Source organism: Heloderma suspectum, chromosome 10 (genome assembly GCF_057233095.1).
Source record: "Heloderma suspectum isolate Gila_16-S chromosome 10, 16-S_ref, whole genome shotgun sequence".
NCBI classification, from domain to species: domain Eukaryota; kingdom Metazoa; phylum Chordata; class Lepidosauria; order Squamata; family Helodermatidae; genus Heloderma; species Heloderma suspectum.
This window is the reverse complement of record NC_139467.1, coordinates 1,331,577-1,350,200: the sequence shown is the minus strand read 5'-3', so window position 1 is coordinate 1,350,200 and position 18,624 is coordinate 1,331,577. Positions and strand designations below refer to the sequence as shown.

At 53.2% G+C, this 18,624-nt stretch overlaps 1 protein-coding gene across 1 annotated transcript in view; it reads left to right on the top strand.

Annotated features, from left to right (window-relative positions):
• Positions 1-18,624, top strand: part of SPTBN4 (spectrin beta, non-erythrocytic 4) — an 82,294-nt gene that overhangs the window by 7,451 nt on the left and 56,219 nt on the right. Inside the window, exons 2-13 of the mRNA XM_084814487.1 lie at positions 1,314-1,571; positions 3,071-3,222; positions 3,552-3,725; positions 4,217-4,308; positions 5,565-5,645; positions 12,300-12,415; positions 14,687-14,799; positions 15,611-15,798; positions 16,069-16,186; positions 16,323-16,481; positions 17,364-17,666; positions 18,382-18,532. Coding sequence (XP_084670613.1) covers positions 1,412-1,571; positions 3,071-3,222; positions 3,552-3,725; positions 4,217-4,308; positions 5,565-5,645; positions 12,300-12,415; positions 14,687-14,799; positions 15,611-15,798; positions 16,069-16,186; positions 16,323-16,481; positions 17,364-17,666; positions 18,382-18,532 — 1,807 coding nt within the window. The 5' untranslated portion in view covers positions 1,314-1,411. The remainder of the gene's footprint in view (positions 1-1,313; positions 1,572-3,070; positions 3,223-3,551; positions 3,726-4,216; positions 4,309-5,564; positions 5,646-12,299; positions 12,416-14,686; positions 14,800-15,610; positions 15,799-16,068; positions 16,187-16,322; positions 16,482-17,363; positions 17,667-18,381; positions 18,533-18,624) is intronic.

Genomic DNA, 18,624 nt, shown 5'->3' with positions numbered 1-18,624 from the left:
CTCGGCCGCGGTTCTAGGCGGAGTAGACTCAGACTCCTTAAAAAGAACGGGGGACAGTCGACCGGGAAGTTCTCTGCTCAAGTTGCACTGAAATGAACTTCCCAGTGGGTTGTGCCCATCGTGCGTTGAGAGTGAAATATTATGTGACAATACTGATGTTGTCACACTCTGATGGCTGCCCTGTTTCGCCGAATACAAAACGCGGATTTTCCGGTGAAGTGTTGGTCCTTTGCAATGCCACACAACCTTTGTGCATTTTCTCAGCTCTGGATCCGTCGTCCATCGCTGCCCCCCCGAAAGATGACATACTTGCCCTGGTCTCCTCTGGGAGTGAGGCTGTGTGGCTTCTCCCCGCACCTGGTGTTTCTTCTAGGGCTGGCGAGGTCCTCGCTGGGGCTGTGATTAGCTTTGCAGCCACGCTGGCCGCTCGCCAATAATGCAGTGGGTGCCTTACCACATCTGCCAGGAGATGGATTGGCCTTGCGCTTGTCACCGTAGCTCTGTGCAGCCAAGTGCCGTGTGGGAGGAGGGGGGCAACCTGGATCCTGAATTCACCCAGCTGCCCACGAGGCATGGCCCTCATTCCAGAGCAAGGCAGGAAGATGTGTGAAATGTAGAGGAGTTAGCACTGGTTTTAAGAACCAGCCCACACAGGGTTGGGGTACTAGCCCATGTTCCTGGCAAAAGCAGGATTTCTTTCTCAAAACCCAACGTTCCCTCATAGGAAGATGCCCTATATTGAACTAGACTTTGGGTCCATCGAGCTTGGTACTATCTATGTTAACTGGCAGTGACTCTCCAGGGTTTCAGGCAGAGAAGGGTCTTTGCCAGTCCTCCCTCGAGGAGGCGCCAGGGGTTGAACCTGGGACCTTTGGCATGGAAGGCAGGTGGTCTACCAGTGAGCTGCAGCCCTTCCCTCTCTGCTGTGTTCCAGGGCATGACATCCACAGAGAGCCAGGATTCTGCCAATTTGATTACGGTGACATCATTATTTATTTAGATAGCACCATCAGTGTGCCCAGTACTGTGTAGATTTCAAGAGGATAGGTCCCTGCCCTGGGGAGGCTCCAATCTAATGTTTGTCCCTGGGGAAGCAACGGCGGAGGGGTGGGAAGTGGCCAGCAGGGGCCAAGGGGGGAAGGCTGTGGTGGTGCATGGGTCCCCCGCATGCGGAGGCAGTGCCAGGCCCCGTGACAGGGCAGAGGGTGGGAAGTGGGGGCTGTGCTGGGCTGAAGGGTGGGCACAAGGAGACAATGAGCTTTGAGGAGCCCTTGCATTGTATCAATTTATTTTGTGCTCTCTGGCATCTAAAGCCCAACAGGGGGCTCCGTAGCCCCTTGCAGCTTTCGGAGCGTGCGAAGACCCCCGTGCAGATCCGTGAAAGAATCCGTTGCTCTGTGGCAGCAGCGAGATGGCCAGCGTCACACCAGCTAAGCTGGACAACATGGAAGCGCAGCAGCAGCACAACACTCCTGCACGGTGGGAGAACACAGACCATCACCACCGGCCCTGGGATGAGGCCATGGCCACAGCCACGCTCTTTGAATGCTCGCGGATCAAGGCTTTAGCCGGTATGTCAGGCCCGCCCGCCTGCCTGCGCACCCTGGGCCTCCGCAGCTTCTCTGCTCTGGCCTGTGAGGGTTTGTGGCGGCAGGCTCGCAGGCTGTGCTTCTGGGGAGGAATATGAGGCAGGGCTGTGGGGCCAGGCCCAGCATGAGCCCCCTTGCAGCCTAAGGCAGGACTTGTGGTGCTGCCATCACTGCAGGTCAATCCTCCCCAGGGCGGGCCCCAAAAATGCACACTTGGCACATTTGCAACAGAAGCTGCTAGGTGCGGGGGCAAATTGGCCAATGCCAGTGACCTGGCGAAGGACCCTCCTCCCCAACCCCACCATCTGTAAATGGTTTGTGGGGTTTATTTAAAATAAGGCAACCAAGGAACTTGTAAATAAATATGCATTTCAAGCAACAAAAACAAATGTTTGAAATGGCAGGAAATATTGCCTGATGCAAGGGAAGGGACAAAACTAACAGCTGAATCTGCAGCTGATTCTCAGGGATCCATATCCATGCCTGTCATTTCAGTTGTGAACCCTGGAGGAAGCTGGGCTCACCTTACAGCTGGGGCTTGCACTATGAGATCTACTCTGTCTGTCTGTCTCTCCCCCCAGCCCCCCATTGGCACAGCAACGTGGCTGAGGATGAAACAGGCATCCCTTGATGGGTTAAAAATATTTTTTACAGCCCGGCACAGAGAAGAGACGTGCCAGGTGAGGCAGCTGCAACCACCCTTCATTACTCTCAAGGCCTCTGCCCCCCTTGTATGTTGGGGCCCAGAGGCCTTCTGGGGAAATGAAGGTGGCGGTGGTGACTGCAGCTTCCTCACCTGGCACTTTTTCTCTTAGCAATGGGTGGCGGCAGCCTGAGCCGTGCTGCTGCCCCGTTCAGCACTGCTGCCTATCCCCATCCATCTCGGCCCCTTGGTAAGCTCACTTTGGGGACCCCAGAGGGCTTCTTTCCCAGGGCCCCTTCAAAGCTGGCTCTAGCCCTGAGGCTGACCCATCCTGGGGCGCCATCCTCTGGGAGATCCTCCTAGGAGCCCCAGTAGAAGGAGCTGGAGGCATGGGGAAGCTGGCTGCCTGGACTCCTGGGTTCTCCCTGGGGTTGATCTGGTTCGCACAATCATTTTCAGCCACAGTGGCTTAAGTAAGCCGTTTAAATAAGCTTCTGTGATTTGTGGCACATGCTGAGTGCCTCTGGGCACCCGTTCTATAACCCAGCCACAAGCTTGTCTTGTGTTCCGAACCTGGCGAGGTGGGTTGTTGATGTGGTTAACAATCCAACCATAACCCTAAAACAACCCATGGTTTCTGAGTGGTTTGTTATCCACAGCAAGAACCCACCCGTGCGCGGCTTGGACAACACAGCAGCCTACAAACGGGTTACGGAACAGGCGCCCCATTGGCACGGGCAGCAAACTGCGGCTGAAAATGGCCACAGATACTCACCAGTTGTGTGGGGAGGGGTGTGGAGATTGGGAGGCTCCACCTAACAAGCTTGAACCCTGCTAGATGAGCGAGACGCTGTGCAGAAGAAAACATTCACCAAATGGGTCAACTCCCACTTGTGCCAAGTCTCCTGCCGGATCAGCGACCTCTACACAGACCTGCGGGACGGATACGTGCTGACAAAGCTGCTGGAAGTGCTCTCTGGGGAGCAGCTGGTAAGGGGGGCTGCTGGGGGAGATGACGGGGGGTTTCCTTCAACAGAAGAAAGTGCTGTGCCCCACATCTGTCCTGTGAGGCTAGCCATGGGTATTCATTTGCTGTAAATGAACTTGCACTCTCCACATGGTCACAGGCACTTTCTTTGCTGGTACATTTCCGTTCCCAGTGTGCCTTGCCTTCAGAGCAAGTTTGGGACTAAGCTCTGTGACCTGGGCAGGGAAAAGGGCAGGTGAAGGTTACCGGCGGGGTGTGCTTTGGGTGCAGAGCCTGCCCTCCTTTGACCCTGGGCTGCCCTCCATGCCCCCTTCCCTTGTCTCCCTGGAAGCCCAAACCTACCCGTGGCCGAATGCGAATCCACTCCCTGGAGAATGTGGACAAGGCCCTGCAGTTCCTGAAAGAGCAGCGGGTCCACCTGGAGAACGTAGGCTCCCATGACATCGTTGACGGCAACCACCGCCTGACGCTGGGCCTCATCTGGACGATCATCCTGAGGTTCCAGGTAGGGCTGAGAAGGGGCTGTCCCAGCCCACGGGCAGGGGGGAAATGGGGCCAGCTGTGCCAATGCTGGGGATCTCCCCCCCCCCCCGACTGCAGAGCCTCGAGGATCATAGCTCAGCACCTGTGGCCACCCAGGAGGCTGGGTGGGGATGCAGCAGGATCCAGGCCCGGGCTCTGGGGCATTCATCCCTTCCTGCCCCCATGAGCCTTGGCCAGACAAGGCCTGCCCTTGAGAGCCAGGGGCACCTAGGCCTGCTCCCCTGCCTTTCTGTTGCCTGGAGATTCTTGGCTATATCCCTTTGGGGCTGGGCAGAGGGAGGCGTAGAGCCTTCCTGGGGCTGAGGAGAGACTCTGGGCAGAGGGAGCCGTCCCGTCCCAAAGGGCTACGATCCTCCTCCTCCAGAGTGGGAAGGCCACTCTGGAAAAGAACGCAGGGGGAGGTGTGGTAGTTAGGCCCCCTTGCCCCTCACTCTCCTCCTGGCTTCCTCCCAGATCCAGGTTATTAAAATTGAAACAGAAGACAACCGAGAGACCCGCTCAGCCAAGGATGCCCTGCTGCTCTGGTGCCAAATGAAGACAGCTGGGTGAGCAGCAGGCCAGGGATCAGGCAGTGAGCGCCACCCCAGAGCCACGCGTTTTGTTCAGCATGCAGTGGCCTCACAGCCAGAGCCATGCATCTCTTTGCTTTATTTTGCATATTTTTTAAAAAAAACCCTGTCTCCCACCATATAATTTAAAAACATTCCGGTTGTGTCCAGTGAGGGAGGCAGAGTAAAGCGCCCCCCCCCCCCTATTTGAAAGTACTCATAGCAAAGGCAGCAGAACTAGCAGCCATGCCTAGCATGCGGCAGACTCTGTGGCTGCTTCCGGTCTCCTCCTGCGGGCGCCTCCCTTCAGATGGGTAGAATCCCAGCTCTCTTAAGGATGCTGTGGGCAGGCCCGCACACCACTTTGAGCCACGGTGGCTTGTAAACTACACACAGTGCCTTATTTTAAAAAGCGACAGCTGTGCCCCACGACACGATCACTTGTGTTTGGATTTGGGGGCCCCACCCCTGATTTTGGCTTTTTAAAAATTTCCGCATGCCCCCTTGTGTGCAGAAGAGGGCTGAAATAAACCTCACTCCAGACGGTGGCATATTAGAGTGGCTTCTTTTGGCAGAACAAACTGCCATGGCTGGGGAAAACCACACACAGATGGCACGATAAACCACCATGGTTAATTCAGAAAAATGTGTTGTGTGAACCCAGCAGTCAAAACGTAACACAACAGTCAACAAACAGCAACATTATAATGTGTCATTTAAAATACAAATCCATAAAACAATAGAAGTATAGGTACAGAAGGAGCACTACATTAATAAATCCAACCTCAATCAGCAGTAGCAACTTTACTGAACATCAAAAGCCTGGACAAATGGTTTTAGTTAGTATTGTTTCTGTTTCTCTCCCATCATTCCTTTGAAGAGCTCAACACAGCATCCAAGGCTCTCCTCCTATCCCTCCCTTGTATCTTCACAGCAACCCTGTGAGGCAGGCTGGGCTGAGAGATTATGGCTAGTGGCCCATGGTCACCCAGGGAGCTTCATGGCTGAAGGGGGTTTAAATAAGCTCAGTTTGGTTGGTACCAGGCCCGTCCACGTGGGCAAAGTATTCTAAAGTCACTGAGAAGGCCCCTTCCCCAGTGGCCAGCCCCTCCGCCTCCTAGTTGGGGGGGGGGCAATCTTGAGAAGTCCCTGTCAGGTCATTTCAAGTTCTCCTGGGGGTGGGGTCAGGGGAGGATGCATTCTAGGTTGCAGAACTGCCTGCCCCACTTCTGCTGATCCCCTTTCCTTCTCAGGTACCCTGAGGTAAACATCCAGAACTTCACCACCAGCTGGCGGGACGGCTTGGCCTTCAACGCGCTCATCCACAGGCACAGGTGTGGGAGGCTGTGGGTGTTGCCCTGGGATGTTGGTGGGTTGAACTGCTGCAGGGCCAAAGTGAATTGTGTCCTAGGAGTGGAGGGACCAGTGCCTGCATCCCAGTGGCAGCTCAGTTCTCCAGACAGCAGTTTGGGGGCTGGAAATGAAGTTTCTCACACCAGTTGACCACTTCCAAGCTCCACAGTAAAGTGGATGACAGCTAGGGGGTCTTGGAGCCCCAGCATGCCCTCAGGCTTGGTGTTGTACACAGAGATGCACACTGGGCTGTTTGTTTACCGCCATCAATGATGCCCCCTCTGTTCTGTACATAATTCAAAAGAGAGATGTCACACAAGTAGCACAAGATGTAAATGTTGTTGAACCAATTGGAAACAGTGACCACAGTGCTCTCAGATTTAATATATATTTAAGTGGGAAATTGCCCTTGGAAGTCCAACACAGTCACATTTGACTTCAAAACAGGAAACTTGTCTAAAATGAGAGAACTGGTGAAAAGGAAGTTAAAAGGGGGAGTCAAGAGGATTAAATTCCTTCAGAATGCTTGGCAATTAGTCAAAGTCACAATAATAGAAGCCCAGCTAAAAAGTATACCACAGGTTAGGAAAGGTAGCACCAAGTCCAAGAAGTTGCCGGCATGGTCAGTGAGCAGTGTTAAGGAAGCTATTAGAGAAAAGAAAGCTTTCTTCAGAAAACGGAAGTTTTTCCCAAGTGAGGAAAACAAAAGGGAGCCCAAGGTTGCACAAAGGTAATGCAAGCAGACAGTAAGAGATGCAAAAAAGCATTTTGAAGAGCATATTGTTAACAACATCAAGGCCAATAATGAAGACTTTTTTAAATATATCAGAAGCAGGAAACCAGCTAGGGAGGGAGTTGGACTGTTGGATGACAATGGAGTTCAAGGAGTACTGAAGGAGGACAAGGAGATTGTGGAGAAGCTGAATGAATTCTTTTCATCTGTCTTCACTGCAGAAGATGTAGGACAGATACCTGTGCATGAACTGATGTTTTGAGGAAGTCTGAGTCTGAGGAACTGAGGCAAATAGTGGTGAAAAAAGATGAGGTTCTCAGCCTTCTTGCCAAACTGAAAGCAGGTAAATCACCCGGTCCAGATGGTATCCATCCTGGAGTTCTTAACTCAGATATGAAATTGCTGATCTTCTAACCAAAATATACAACATGTCCCTAAGATCAGCCTCTGTTCCAGAGGGCTGGAAGATGGCCAACGTAACACCAATTTTTAAAAAGGGATCCAGGGAGGATCTGGGAAATTATAGGCCAATTAGCTTAACGTCTGTTCCAGGCAAGTTGGTTGAAAGCATCGTTAAAGGTAAAATTAGTAAGTGTATAGAAGGAAAAGCCCTGCTGAAAAAGAATCAACATGGCTTCCACAGAGGTGGAAGCCATGGAGGGAAGTTTTGACTTGATAGGTGTAGCTGAGACTTGGTGGGATGACTCTCATGACTGGAATACAGCAGTTGAAGGATATAACTTGTTCAAAAAGAACAGAAGAAACAGAAAGGGAGGTGGAGTTGCACTGTATGTGAAAAAGACATATCTCTGCACAGAAATACAGGAGGATGAGCTTGGTAGCTCCATTGAGAGCATCTGGATCAAAATAAATGGAGCAAAGAATAAAAGGAACCTGGTGGTCGGAGTCTACTACCGGCCACCCAACCAAGGAGAAGACGAGGAAGAAACTTTGGAAAAGCAAATAGCCAATGTTTCAAGGAAGCATGATGTAGTAGTAATGGGGGACTTCAATTTCCTCGATATTTATTGGGAGACAAATTCTGCAAAACATGGCCCCTCCAGGAGATTCCTGACTTGTGTAGCACATTGCTTCTTCCTACAGAAAGTAGAGGTAGGAACTCGAGGATCGGCTATCCTTGACTTGATCCTAACCAACAGAGATGACTTAGTGGGTAACGTAGCAGTTATGGGAACTCTGGGGGAAAGCGACCATGTTATGCTTGAGTTCTTGGTTCTAAAGGAAGCAAAAGCCGAGTGTAGCCAAACGCATACCCTGGATTTTAGGAAAGCCAATTTTAATAAACTCAGAACAATGATCAGCAAGGTCCCATGGCAAGCGACGGTAACGAGAAAAGGAGTCCAAAATGGGTGGGAGCTTTTAAAAAAGGAAATTCCCAAGGCACAATTACAAACAATTCCAACAAGAAGAAAAGGTGGAAGACAACAGAAGACACCAATGTGGCTTCACAAAAAGCTTAGGGATGACCTGAAAACAAAAAAGGACACATATAGGAAGTGGAAAGAAGGCCAAGCAACAAAGGAAGAGTACAGGCAGGTAGCACAGAATTGCAGTGATGGCGTCAGGAAGGCTAAAGCTGAGAACGAGCTCAGGTTAGCGAGGGATGCTAAAAACAACAAAAAGGCTTTCTTCAGCTACGCGCAGAGGAAAGAAATGGTGGTTCACCTATTGCATAAGGATGGCAAAGAAAAGGCAGAAGTGCTCACCTACTTTGGCTAGCCTTCTCCTGAAAGAGGGTCTATGACACCTCTGGCAAGGGTGAAGTACAGGCTGAAGGGGCAGGACTGCAGCTTGAGATCGATAGGCATATGGTCAAGGAACACCTAATTACTTTGAATGAGCTCAAATCTCCAGGGCCAAATGAACTGCATCCTAGAGTCATAAAGGAACTGGCAGAAGAACTCTCAGAACCGCTGTCTATTCTCTTTGAGAAATCATGGAGGACCGGGGGAGTGCCAGATGACTGGAGGAGGGCTAATCTTGTCCCTATCTTCAGAAAGGGTAAAAAGGAGGAACCTGGGAACTACAGACCAGTCAGTCTGACATCAATCCCTGGGAAAATTCTGGAGCAGTTGATAAAGCAAGCAGTGTGGAAGCACCCTGAAAACAATGCAGTGATTACTTGAAGCCAACATGGATTTGTCAAGAACAAATCCTGCCAGACGAATCTGATCTCATTTTTTGATCAAATAACCTCCCTTGTGGACCGTGGGAATGCTGTAGACATCATATACCTCGACTTCAGCAAAGCGTTCGACAAAGTGTGCCATGATATCCTGATGAGCAAACCAGCGCAAAGTGGGCTAGATGAAACAACGATCCGGTGGATCCACAGTTGGCTACAGAATCGGACTCAAAGAGTGCTTATCAGTGGGGTCTTCTCAAACTGGGGAGAGGTAACAAGCAGGGTACCTCAGGGCTCAGTCCTGGGCCCAGTGCTCTTCAACATTTTTATGAATGACTTGGAGGAGGAGGTGCAGGGAATGCTGATCAGATTTGCAGATGACACCAAATTGGGCGGGATAGCTAAGACCTTGGAAGACAGAAACAACATTCAAAGTGATCTTGATAGATTGGAGCGCTGGGCAGAAAACAGAAAGTTATTTAATAGGGACAAATGCCACGTTCTGCACCTAGGAAAAAGAAACCAAATGCACAGTTCCGAGATGGGGGATACGTGGCTCAACCACACTACAAGCGAGAAGGATCTTGGAATTGTTGTCGATCACAAGCGGAATATGAGCCAACAATGTGATGTGGCTGCAAAAAAGGCCAATGCTCTTTTGGGCTGCATTAGTAGAAGCATCGCTTCCAAATCCCGGGAAGTACTAGTTCCCCTCTACTCAGCACTGCTTAGGCCTCATCTGGAGTACTGTGTCCAGTTCTGGGCACCGCACTTTAAGAAGGATGCAGATAAGCTGGAGAGGGTTCAGAGGAGGGCAACAAAGATGATCAGGGGACTGGAAACAAAGCCCTATGAAGAGAGACTGAAAGAACTGGGCATGTTTAGCCTTGAGAAGAGAAGACTGAGGGGAGATTGTCAGGAGCGCCCTAGCTGCCTCTTACAGTCCCCTCCAATAGCCAACTCAGGACACAGACGACGAGGAACTTTTCCAAGGCTTTATTCCTTTATTATTTTATGACTCTTACAGATACTAATCACTAGCGACTAAGCAAGGAACTGCACTGGGGTAGATAGCAGAGTAAGTCAGTTGGTCCCCATTTGAAGGAGAACTGCGGGAAGACTCTGAACTTATGGGCTAGGGAGAGATCCTCCCTCTTTCACTTGGGTCCTCGGGACGCGACCATTGTTTGTGCGCCAAACGAGCGCTACGCCTCCTTTCGGCGCCCTCCATCTGTCGTCGCTCCCTGCGTCTGCGCCGAGCGTCCAGCAAGCCCCACTCCAGCGCTCTCTCACTGCCAGGGTCACTATCTATCCCAGGAATGCTGGCAGGAGTAATCTCTGCCAGCTGCTGGGCTTGTGAGAGATGCGCGAGCTCCTCTCCCACGGATTGCTGTTCCTCCTCAGAATCAGAACTGCTCTGGGGCTCTATGGGCTCAGTTTCCACCCTGACAGAGATAGGATAGCTCTCTTCAAGAACTTGAAAGGTTGTCACAGAGAGGAAGGCCAGGATCTCTTCTCGATCATGCCAGAGTGCAGGACATGGAATCATGGGCTCAAGTTACAGGAAGCCAGATTCCGGCTGAACCTCAGGAGAAACTTCCTGACTGTGAGAGCAATACGACAATGGAACCCATGACCTAGGGAGGTGGTGGGCTCTCCCACACTGGAGGCGTTCAAGACAAGGCTGGACAGCCATCTGTCAGGGTTGCTCTGACTTGGATTCTTGCATTGAGCAGGGGGTTGGACTCGATGGTCTTATAGGTCCCTTTCAACCCTACTATTCTTTGATTCTGTGAGGTAAGTCCTGTCTCGCTAACCATTTAGAGTTCTTTGAGAGTGTCAGTAAAAATATAGACAAGAGTGATCCAGTAGACATTGTTTATTTGGACTTCCAAAAGGCTTTTGACAAAATCCCTCACCAAAGACTCCTGAGCAAACTTAGCAGTCATGGAATAAGAGGAGAGGTCCTCTTATGGATCAGTAACTGGTTAAAGAACAGAAAGCAGAGAGTAGGAATAAATAGCAAATTCTCCCATTGGAGGGAAGTAAATAGTGGGGTCCCATAGGGATCTGTATCGAGGATCCTTTTCAACTTGCTCATAAATGATCTGGAATTAGGTGTAAAGCAGTGAGGTGGCCAGGTTTGCTGATACCAAATTATTTTGGATGGTTAAAACAAAAAGAGATAATGTTTGAGCTCCAAACATTTCTCTCCAAACTGGGAGAATGGGCATCCAAATGGCAAATGCAATTCAATGTAAGCTAGTGTAAAAAGATGCACGTTGGGGCAAAAAATCGCAACTTCAAGTATAATCTGGTGCGATCTGAGCTAGACGTGACCAAGCAAGAAAGAGATCTTGGGGTTGGGGTGGACAGCTTGATGAAAATGTTGACCCAGTGTGCAGCTGCTGTAAAAAAAGGCAAACTCCATTAGGAAAGGATTTGAGAATAAAAATGCCAATATCATACTGCCCCTATACAAATCGATGGTGCGACCACACTTAGAATGCTGTGTAGAGTTCTCGTCACCATACCTAAAAAAGGATATTGTAGAACTGCAAAAAGTGCAGGAAAGGGCAACTAAAATGATTAATGAGCTGGAGCAACTCCCTTGTGAGGGAAGGTTACAACAGCTGGGATTGTTTAGCTTGGATAAAGGAGGGTCAGGGGAGACGTGATGGAGGTGTACACCGTTATGCATGGTGTGGAGAATGTGGATCGGAAGACATTTTTCTCCCTCTCAAAATACGGGAACCTGGGGTCATCCCATGAAGCGGATTGGTGGGAGATTCAGGACAGATAAAAGGAAGGACGTCTTCACAAAGCGCATAATTAAACTATGGAATTTGCTACCTCAAGATGTAGTGATGGCCACCAATTTGGGTGGCTTTAAAAGGGGGTTAGACAGATGCCTGGAGGAGAAGGGTATCAGTGGCTACTAGTCCTGATGGCTCTGTGCTACCTCCAGTACCAGAGGCAGTGAGCTTATGTCAACCAGTTGTTGGGGAACATGGGCTGGAGGGTGCTCTTGCACTTGTGCCCTGCTTGTGGGTTCCTGGTCGACAGCTGGGTGGCTACTATGTAAGAAGAATATTGGTGTCAGGACTGCCCCCTTTGTCTTCTGAGCCCTCCGATAGCCAGAATCAACAGTCAGACAAAAGGGCTGCTTTCCAAAGCTTTATTTCCTTTCAACCTAATGAGGCTTACAGATGCTAATTGCCTGAGACTCAGAGGAAATACAAAGGAACAGCCTACCAGGGGTTTCCAAGGGTTAGGACCTCAGTTGGTCTCCATTTGGAGAAAAGCGTGGCAACTCTCTGAACTTAAGGAGTAGGAGGGGAAATTCTCCCCCTTTCCCATAGGGCTCGGGGTGCAGCTGCTGATGTCGAGCCAAATGGGCTGAGTGCCTCAGCTCGGCTCCCGCAACCTCTCGCTTATGCCTGCGCCTCACGTCTAAAAGCTCAAGTTGTCCCTCCCTTTCCATGCCAGGGTCAGTATCGCTCCCAGGAATGTGAGCGGGGGGGGCTCCCCCTCCAGCTGCGCCTCTGAAACCTGAGGGGGTTCCTCTCCCACAGACTCTATCTCCTCCTCAGAATCAGAGCTACTTTGGGACTCTATGGGCTCAGATCCAATCCTGACATCTGGACTGGATGGTGCCCTGGTCTGATCCAGCATGGCTCTTCTTGTGTTCTTATGTTCTTATGAGCATGGGGGACTTGGCCTTTCCTCTCAGAAGGCTTTTTATTCCATGTCCAGGCCAGACATAATTGATTTCAAGAAGCTGACCAAATCCAATGCTGCCTACAACCTCCAGCAGGCCTTCAATACAGCTGAACAGCAGCTGGGACTGGCCAAACTGCTTGATCCAGAAGGTAAGGGCCTCGATGGACCTATGGGATGAGGGGGAGGAGGAGGACAAAGGCATGGTTGCCTGCCGCCCTGTCTGCAGTAGCTCAGTGGCAGCTGAGCACAAGTGGTTTGCATGCAGAATGCGCCTCCCTGCCTACAGTTCCCATGAAGAGGAAGACGCTTCTCTGCCTGAGACCTGGAGATCTACTGATGGGAGGGGGAGGAGGCAATCTGGGCCAGATGGACCAGAGGCCTGATGTGGGCTGCAGCTTCTTCATATGCTCACAGAAGGTTGATCTTGCGGGACAGAAATGTTTGGTCCAGAAACCCCTCTCAGGACCAGACCGGTGCAGGGCTGGCAACCCTCTTCCCAGCAGGGTGTTTCTAGATGTTTTGTGCAGAATTAAGAAGGGGTGCAGGGGAGTAGAATTTGTAATTGGGTGACCAACCGGGGATGGAAGGATCCTAGTCGCCCAAACATGTCCTTCCTAGGCAGGCATAGAATCATAGAATAGTAGGGTTGGAAGGGGCCTACAAGGCCATCGAGTCCAACCCCCTGCTCAATGCAGGAATCCAAGTCAGAGCACCTAGGCTGCTGTGATGTTTACTGTGATACTAGTCCAGGTGTTAACAGCAAAATGGTAGCTGAGCTGGAGGGGGCATCCAGGAGTCCTGGCTCCTCACCCTGAGTTCTGCAGATAAGCCCTGGCTCTCTCTTTCTTGCCTTTGGATCCTGCAGTCTGTCTGTGCCTTTCAGCCTAAGCCCTTTTTGATCCTAATACTATAATCAGATCTCCCTGATCTGCTATGATCTCATTTCTCTTAATGTAATCATTCGAATTAGGCCAGCTTTTCATATTCTTTGCCTGCTATTAATTCCTGCTCCCAGCTGTGTCCCTCTCTTCCACCTTCCCTTGTAATCCCTTCTTTCCTAAGGCCTCTTCATAATTAGGAAAGGAATTTAGAATAAAACTGCCAAGATCATCCTGCCTTTATACAAATCTCTGGTGCAACCACACTTGGAATGCTGTGTACAGTTCTGGCCACCACACCTAAAAAAGGATATTGTAGAGCTGGAAAAAGTGGAGAAAAGGGCCACTAAAATGATGAAGGGGCTGGAACATCTCCCCTCTGAGAGATGGTTACAACAGCTGGGATTGTTTAGCTTAGAGAAAGGTGAGTGAGGGGAGATACGATAGAGGTGTACAAAATAACGCGTGGCATGGAGAAAACGAAAGAACCCTAGATCATCCCATGAAGCAGATTGGTGGGAGATTCAGGACAGATAAAAGGAAGGACTTCTTCACACAGTGCAGAGTCAAACTATGGAGTTGGCTACCACGAGATGTAGCAATGGCACCAATTTGGATGGCTTCAAAAGGGGATTCGGCAAAAGGAGAGTGGGAGGGTGCTGTTGCACACGTGTCCTGCTTGTGGGTTTTCCACAGGTGGCTGGTCGGCCACTGTGTGAACAGAATGCTGGATGAGATGGACCCTGGGTCTGATCCAGCCTCAGGGCTCTCCTGATGCGCTGGAGACGTTTCTGCACCAGATGAAACATGAGGCGTGTGACCCGCAAGTGTGTGGTGGGGCTCCCTGTCTCCAGAGTATCGGCCTTCTAAGCAAACCGTCCCGGGCTCTTCTGGACTTGCTGTGCGGCAGAATAGAAATCATTCCCCACTCCCCTTTCGCAGCTTCAGTTCGACTGGATCGCTGCTTTCTGTCTTCTTCATCAGCTATATTATGCCTCCTCTCAGAATTGCTGTAGTCCTCAGTGGAAGGTAACATCCAGCAACCTCTCATGTGACCATCACAGCCTTGTCCCAAACAGCACTGGTCTGAGGCAGCCGTGCCTCCTCCGGTGCCACATGCTTCCCCTTCCTCAAGCATTCCAGCATCGGAGGATGTGAGATTGCTGCGGTGGGGATCCTGCCGCTGTTTCCTGGTTTCTCCCAGCCCTCTCTTCGTTGCCTCCTTCCACATCAGGATTTAGATTATAAGCTCCTTGAGGCAGAGACCGCTCTGCTTGCCTTGCTCTGTTGAGCGCCATGGATGTGATGGGGCCGCATGATGAGCGATGATCACAGTTGGTTTCCTGGGAGCAAATGCATTTCTACCCACCGTCCCACACTGAAAAGACCTCCTCCCACCATGTCATCCCCATCTCTGCGCGGGGCTTGCTGGACGGGTCATCCAAGGGGGATCCTGGTGCCGGGAACCCCCCTTCCTCCCCACCCCCTCAGGGCTGCTCGTGTGCACTGCCCCTTGTGTCCTCGCTCTCTCGCCCTCCGCAGACGTCAGCACGGAGCATCCTGATGAAAAGTCCATCATCACGTACGTCGTCTCCTTCTACCATTTCTTCTCCAAGATGAAGGCCCTGGCGGTAGAGGGGAAGCGGATTGGGAAGGTGAGCCGGGGGTAGCGGGGGGCCGCTGGAGGCACTGTGCCCAGATGGGAGGGAGGGCTGGGCTGTGGGCCTTTCCAGAGAGTCCGCCGCACTGGACTCTCCTCGTAGGGCACAGCCATCGCATGAGCCCAGTCCAGCACAGGGAGTGTGAGCTTCCGCAGCCCCACGTGACGGACGTGGGGAGTGGGTGTCTCTCGCCGCAGAGGGGATGATCATGCTCTTGTGTGCCCCCCTAAGCCTTCCCTTCCCCAGGTACAGACACACAGGAGGTGAGTAGGCCACCCCGCAGCAGGGAAGCACACAGCTCTGCAAGGGAAGGAGGCTCCTTTTCCGGTTCTCCTGATGCACCTTCCTTCGGGGCTGTGGCTTCTCTGCCAGGCAGTGCTGCGGGGGCCCCCTGGGGCAGCTGGCCAGAGCCAAGAAGCCGTTAAGAGGCACCATGAGGGCACTGGCACCCAGGGCAGCGCGAGCTCAGCCTTCGTGGGTGGGACTGGCTGGGCTGGGTTGGAAGTCCTGGGGCTGGCTTGGACCAGCGTGGCCACAATGGCGATGTCTATGGCAAACTGGTTAGCCCATGTGGTGAACAGATGAACTTTCCTCCCCTGTCCGAGCAGAGTAATGGGGGAATTCACAGTGCTGGCTGTAAATAATTGAGGGTTGTTAGTTATTCTGGGTGAATTAACATGAAGCTCAAGGCTGAGGAGGCTAGAAAGCTGGATTTTGTAAGGAAGATCTAGAGTCTGTGGTGGAATCTGTTAGCCGATCTTTTTGAGGATCCCCCCTGCCCCCACTGCCTGGCACTTTCCTGCAGGTGCTGGAACAGGCGCTGGAGATTGAGAAGATCATTGAGCGCTATGAGTCTCTCGCCAGTGAGCTGCTGGAGTGGATTGAGCTCACCATCACCATCATCGGCAACCAGAAATTTGCTAACTCCCTGGCTGGGGTCCAGCAGCAACTGCAAGCCTTCACTGCCTTCTGCACCCTGGAGAAACCTGTCAAGTGAGTCAGTGGAGAGTCACCACGGATAATTCTTAGCTAGGAGGAGACAGAGTAGATGCGCTCTAGGACTCTTTTTGGCCTTCAGCACTCTGAATCTTGGCAGCTTCTCTGATTCTGCAAGGCATCCACAGCTGCTCTTCTCTTTCTCTCTGCCAAGAGGCAGCCGCTTTCCTGCTCAGTCTCTGCTGTGCTGGGGAGGGGGGAGGCGGCAAAGGGTGCAAGGAGAGGCAGGCCCAGCTGCAGGCTGATCCCACTCCCCTTTGCCTGCAGGTTTCAGGAAAAGGGAAACCTGGAAGTCTTGCTCTTCTCCATCCAGAGCAAGCTACGAGCCAACAACCGCAAGCTCTATGTCCCAAAAGAGGGGAAGAGCATCTCCGACATCAACAAGGTAGAAGGGTGGGGGGTGTCAGAGGGCCAGCTGACAAGGTGTAGGGTGGGGGCGCTAAGCCCCTCAAGGGCTCCACAGGGATAGTGGGCAAAGGCCAGGGGCTGCTCAGTGTCCGTCTCTCTCCCCCTCCGGCCAGGCCTGGACCAGGCTGGAGAAGGCAGAGCACGAGCGGGAGGCAGCCCTGCGCAATGAGCTGATCCGCCAGGAGAAGCTGGAGCTGCTGGCGCAGCGCTTTGACCACAAGGCCGTAATGCGGGAGGCCTGGCTGAGCGAGAACCAGCGGCTGGTCTCCCAGGTAACTCGAGGGGTGCTGGCACACGGACCGGGCCTGGAGGGAAGGGGCAGGAGGGGGCCAGGCAGCGAGGCAGGGGGCCCCTCCCCTCCAGGCACTGGACTGGAGGCCAGGGAGTTACCCAAGGGAAGCCTGGTATTGGGAAGCCTGCGGTCACACTGGCTAAACTGTTGTGGCTATAACAGGATAACGACCATTTCAATAGAAATTCCCACAGCGCATCACTAAATGGCGACACGGAGCCTCCTCTGTGGCTTGGGGCTTAATTTCTAAACTGGAACACGTCTGTCTGGGCTCTCCGGTCTCTGTCAGGCCTCAGCAAGGGGGTGGGGAGAGTTGGGTGCCAGGACTGCGATGGTGACAGCAGGCGGGGGAGCTGGCTCTCAGTCAGAGGTGTCCAGAGGCAGATGAAGGCACAGGGCGGGACCAGGACAGGCAGGTGTGGGGGGCGTCTAGGTCCAAGGCAGCATGTGGGAGCAAGTGTCTGGGCAGCGTCCTCACATGGAAAGGGCCTGGCTTGAGAGGGCCTGCAGGATGGGGGCTGGCCCTGGCGGAGGGCCCAGCCAGGCTAGTGCTGTGGCCCAGCGGTGGGGCTGTCGACCTAGAGAGCTCAGCCCAGCGAGCAGAGCTGTGGTGCTGCGGGGGCCAGTGCCTGAGAGACCATGCGCAGGGCGCCCCTCCACCGTGAACACGAGCCCTTTGCGCCTGACACCCCCGCTTCTCCTGGGCGGGAGCAGCGCCCAGACTTCCGCATCCGGGGAGAGGAGCATGTTGTGGTTTCCTGGGGCACTCTGCATGCACGCAAGTCCCGGCAGCTGTTCTTCATAGGTTGGATTGCCCCGGCAGCCTCTTGCTCATTGTGTGGCCTCCTTCCCCCCGCCCTAGGACAACTTTGGCTACGACTTGCCTGCGGTGGAGGCCGCCATGAAGAAGCACGAGGCCATCGAGGCAGACATCTCGTCCTACCAGGAGCGCATCCAGGTGGTGGTGGATCTGGCCCAGGAGATGGAGTCGGAGGGGTACTATGACAGCAAACGCATCGGCGCCCAGAAGGACAACATCCTGCGCCAGTGGGGCCTCCTAGCGGAGCTGCTCAGTGCCCGGCGTACTCGGCTGGAGCAGAACGTGGCCCTTCAGAAGATCTTCCAGGAGATGGTCTACATGATCGACTGGATGGACGGAATGCAGGTGGGGTCGGGGGCAGTGGCGGGGCGCTGCAGCGCCATTGTCCTGGGGAGCCACTCTGGCACGGGCCTGGGGAGGCAAAGGCTGACAGTGCGCTGCTCTTGGCTCCCACACAGGGCTGCCGTGGTGCCCTGTCTTTGATAAGAAAAATGGGCCAGTCCACCAGAAACGGGCTCCTTCTGAAGGCTGGGCCAGGCTCCTCCTCCCAGTCTCCTGGCTAGCAGCCTTCCATGGCATTCAGGTGGCAAAGGAGAGCCCAGAACACCCCAACCCCAGCATCATCCCCGGCATCCCCCCCATCCCCCCCATGGCCTGGCTGAAAGCTTTGGCCCACCAAGCATGTCTAAGGCTGGAGTTCCTCCTGGTCCAAGACAGAGTTCACTCAGAAATCTCCCCCTTTTTCCAGCCTGGCCCCCCAACCCCCCCAAAGCCTGTAGCGTCTGGGTAAGACGAGGGACCTGCAGGTCAGCTGATGCCCCTGTGTGTCATCTGTCCACACTGCCGCACCACACCTAGTCACTGGGCAGGGAGAAGTGCAGGGATGTCTTGAGCGTGAGCCGCAGCCCATCCCTCGTGCCCAGCACCGTCCTGGGCCCAGCCAGGCCCCAGCAGGGAGAGGCTTCTCCGCTTCCGACAGGCTCCGAGGCAAGAGCTGCAGAGGCCTGCAGGGAGCCCGTGGCGGTGCCATTCATCCCTCCCTCTGCCCCCACCCTGGCAGGCTCAGCTGGGATCCAGGGACTTCGGGAAGCATCTTCTGGAAGTGGAGGATCTGCTGCAGAAGCACAGCCTGCTGGAGGCTGACGTCTCTGCGCAGAGTGACCGAGTGCAGGCCCTCAACGTGGCGGCCCTCAAGTTCTCAGAGCTGGCAGGTAAGCACGGGACAGGCCACGCGGGTTGGGGACTTAAGCGGGGACATCGCAGGGCCAAGCCCCCCCGCCCCTGGCCAAGAGCAGGCCTGTGT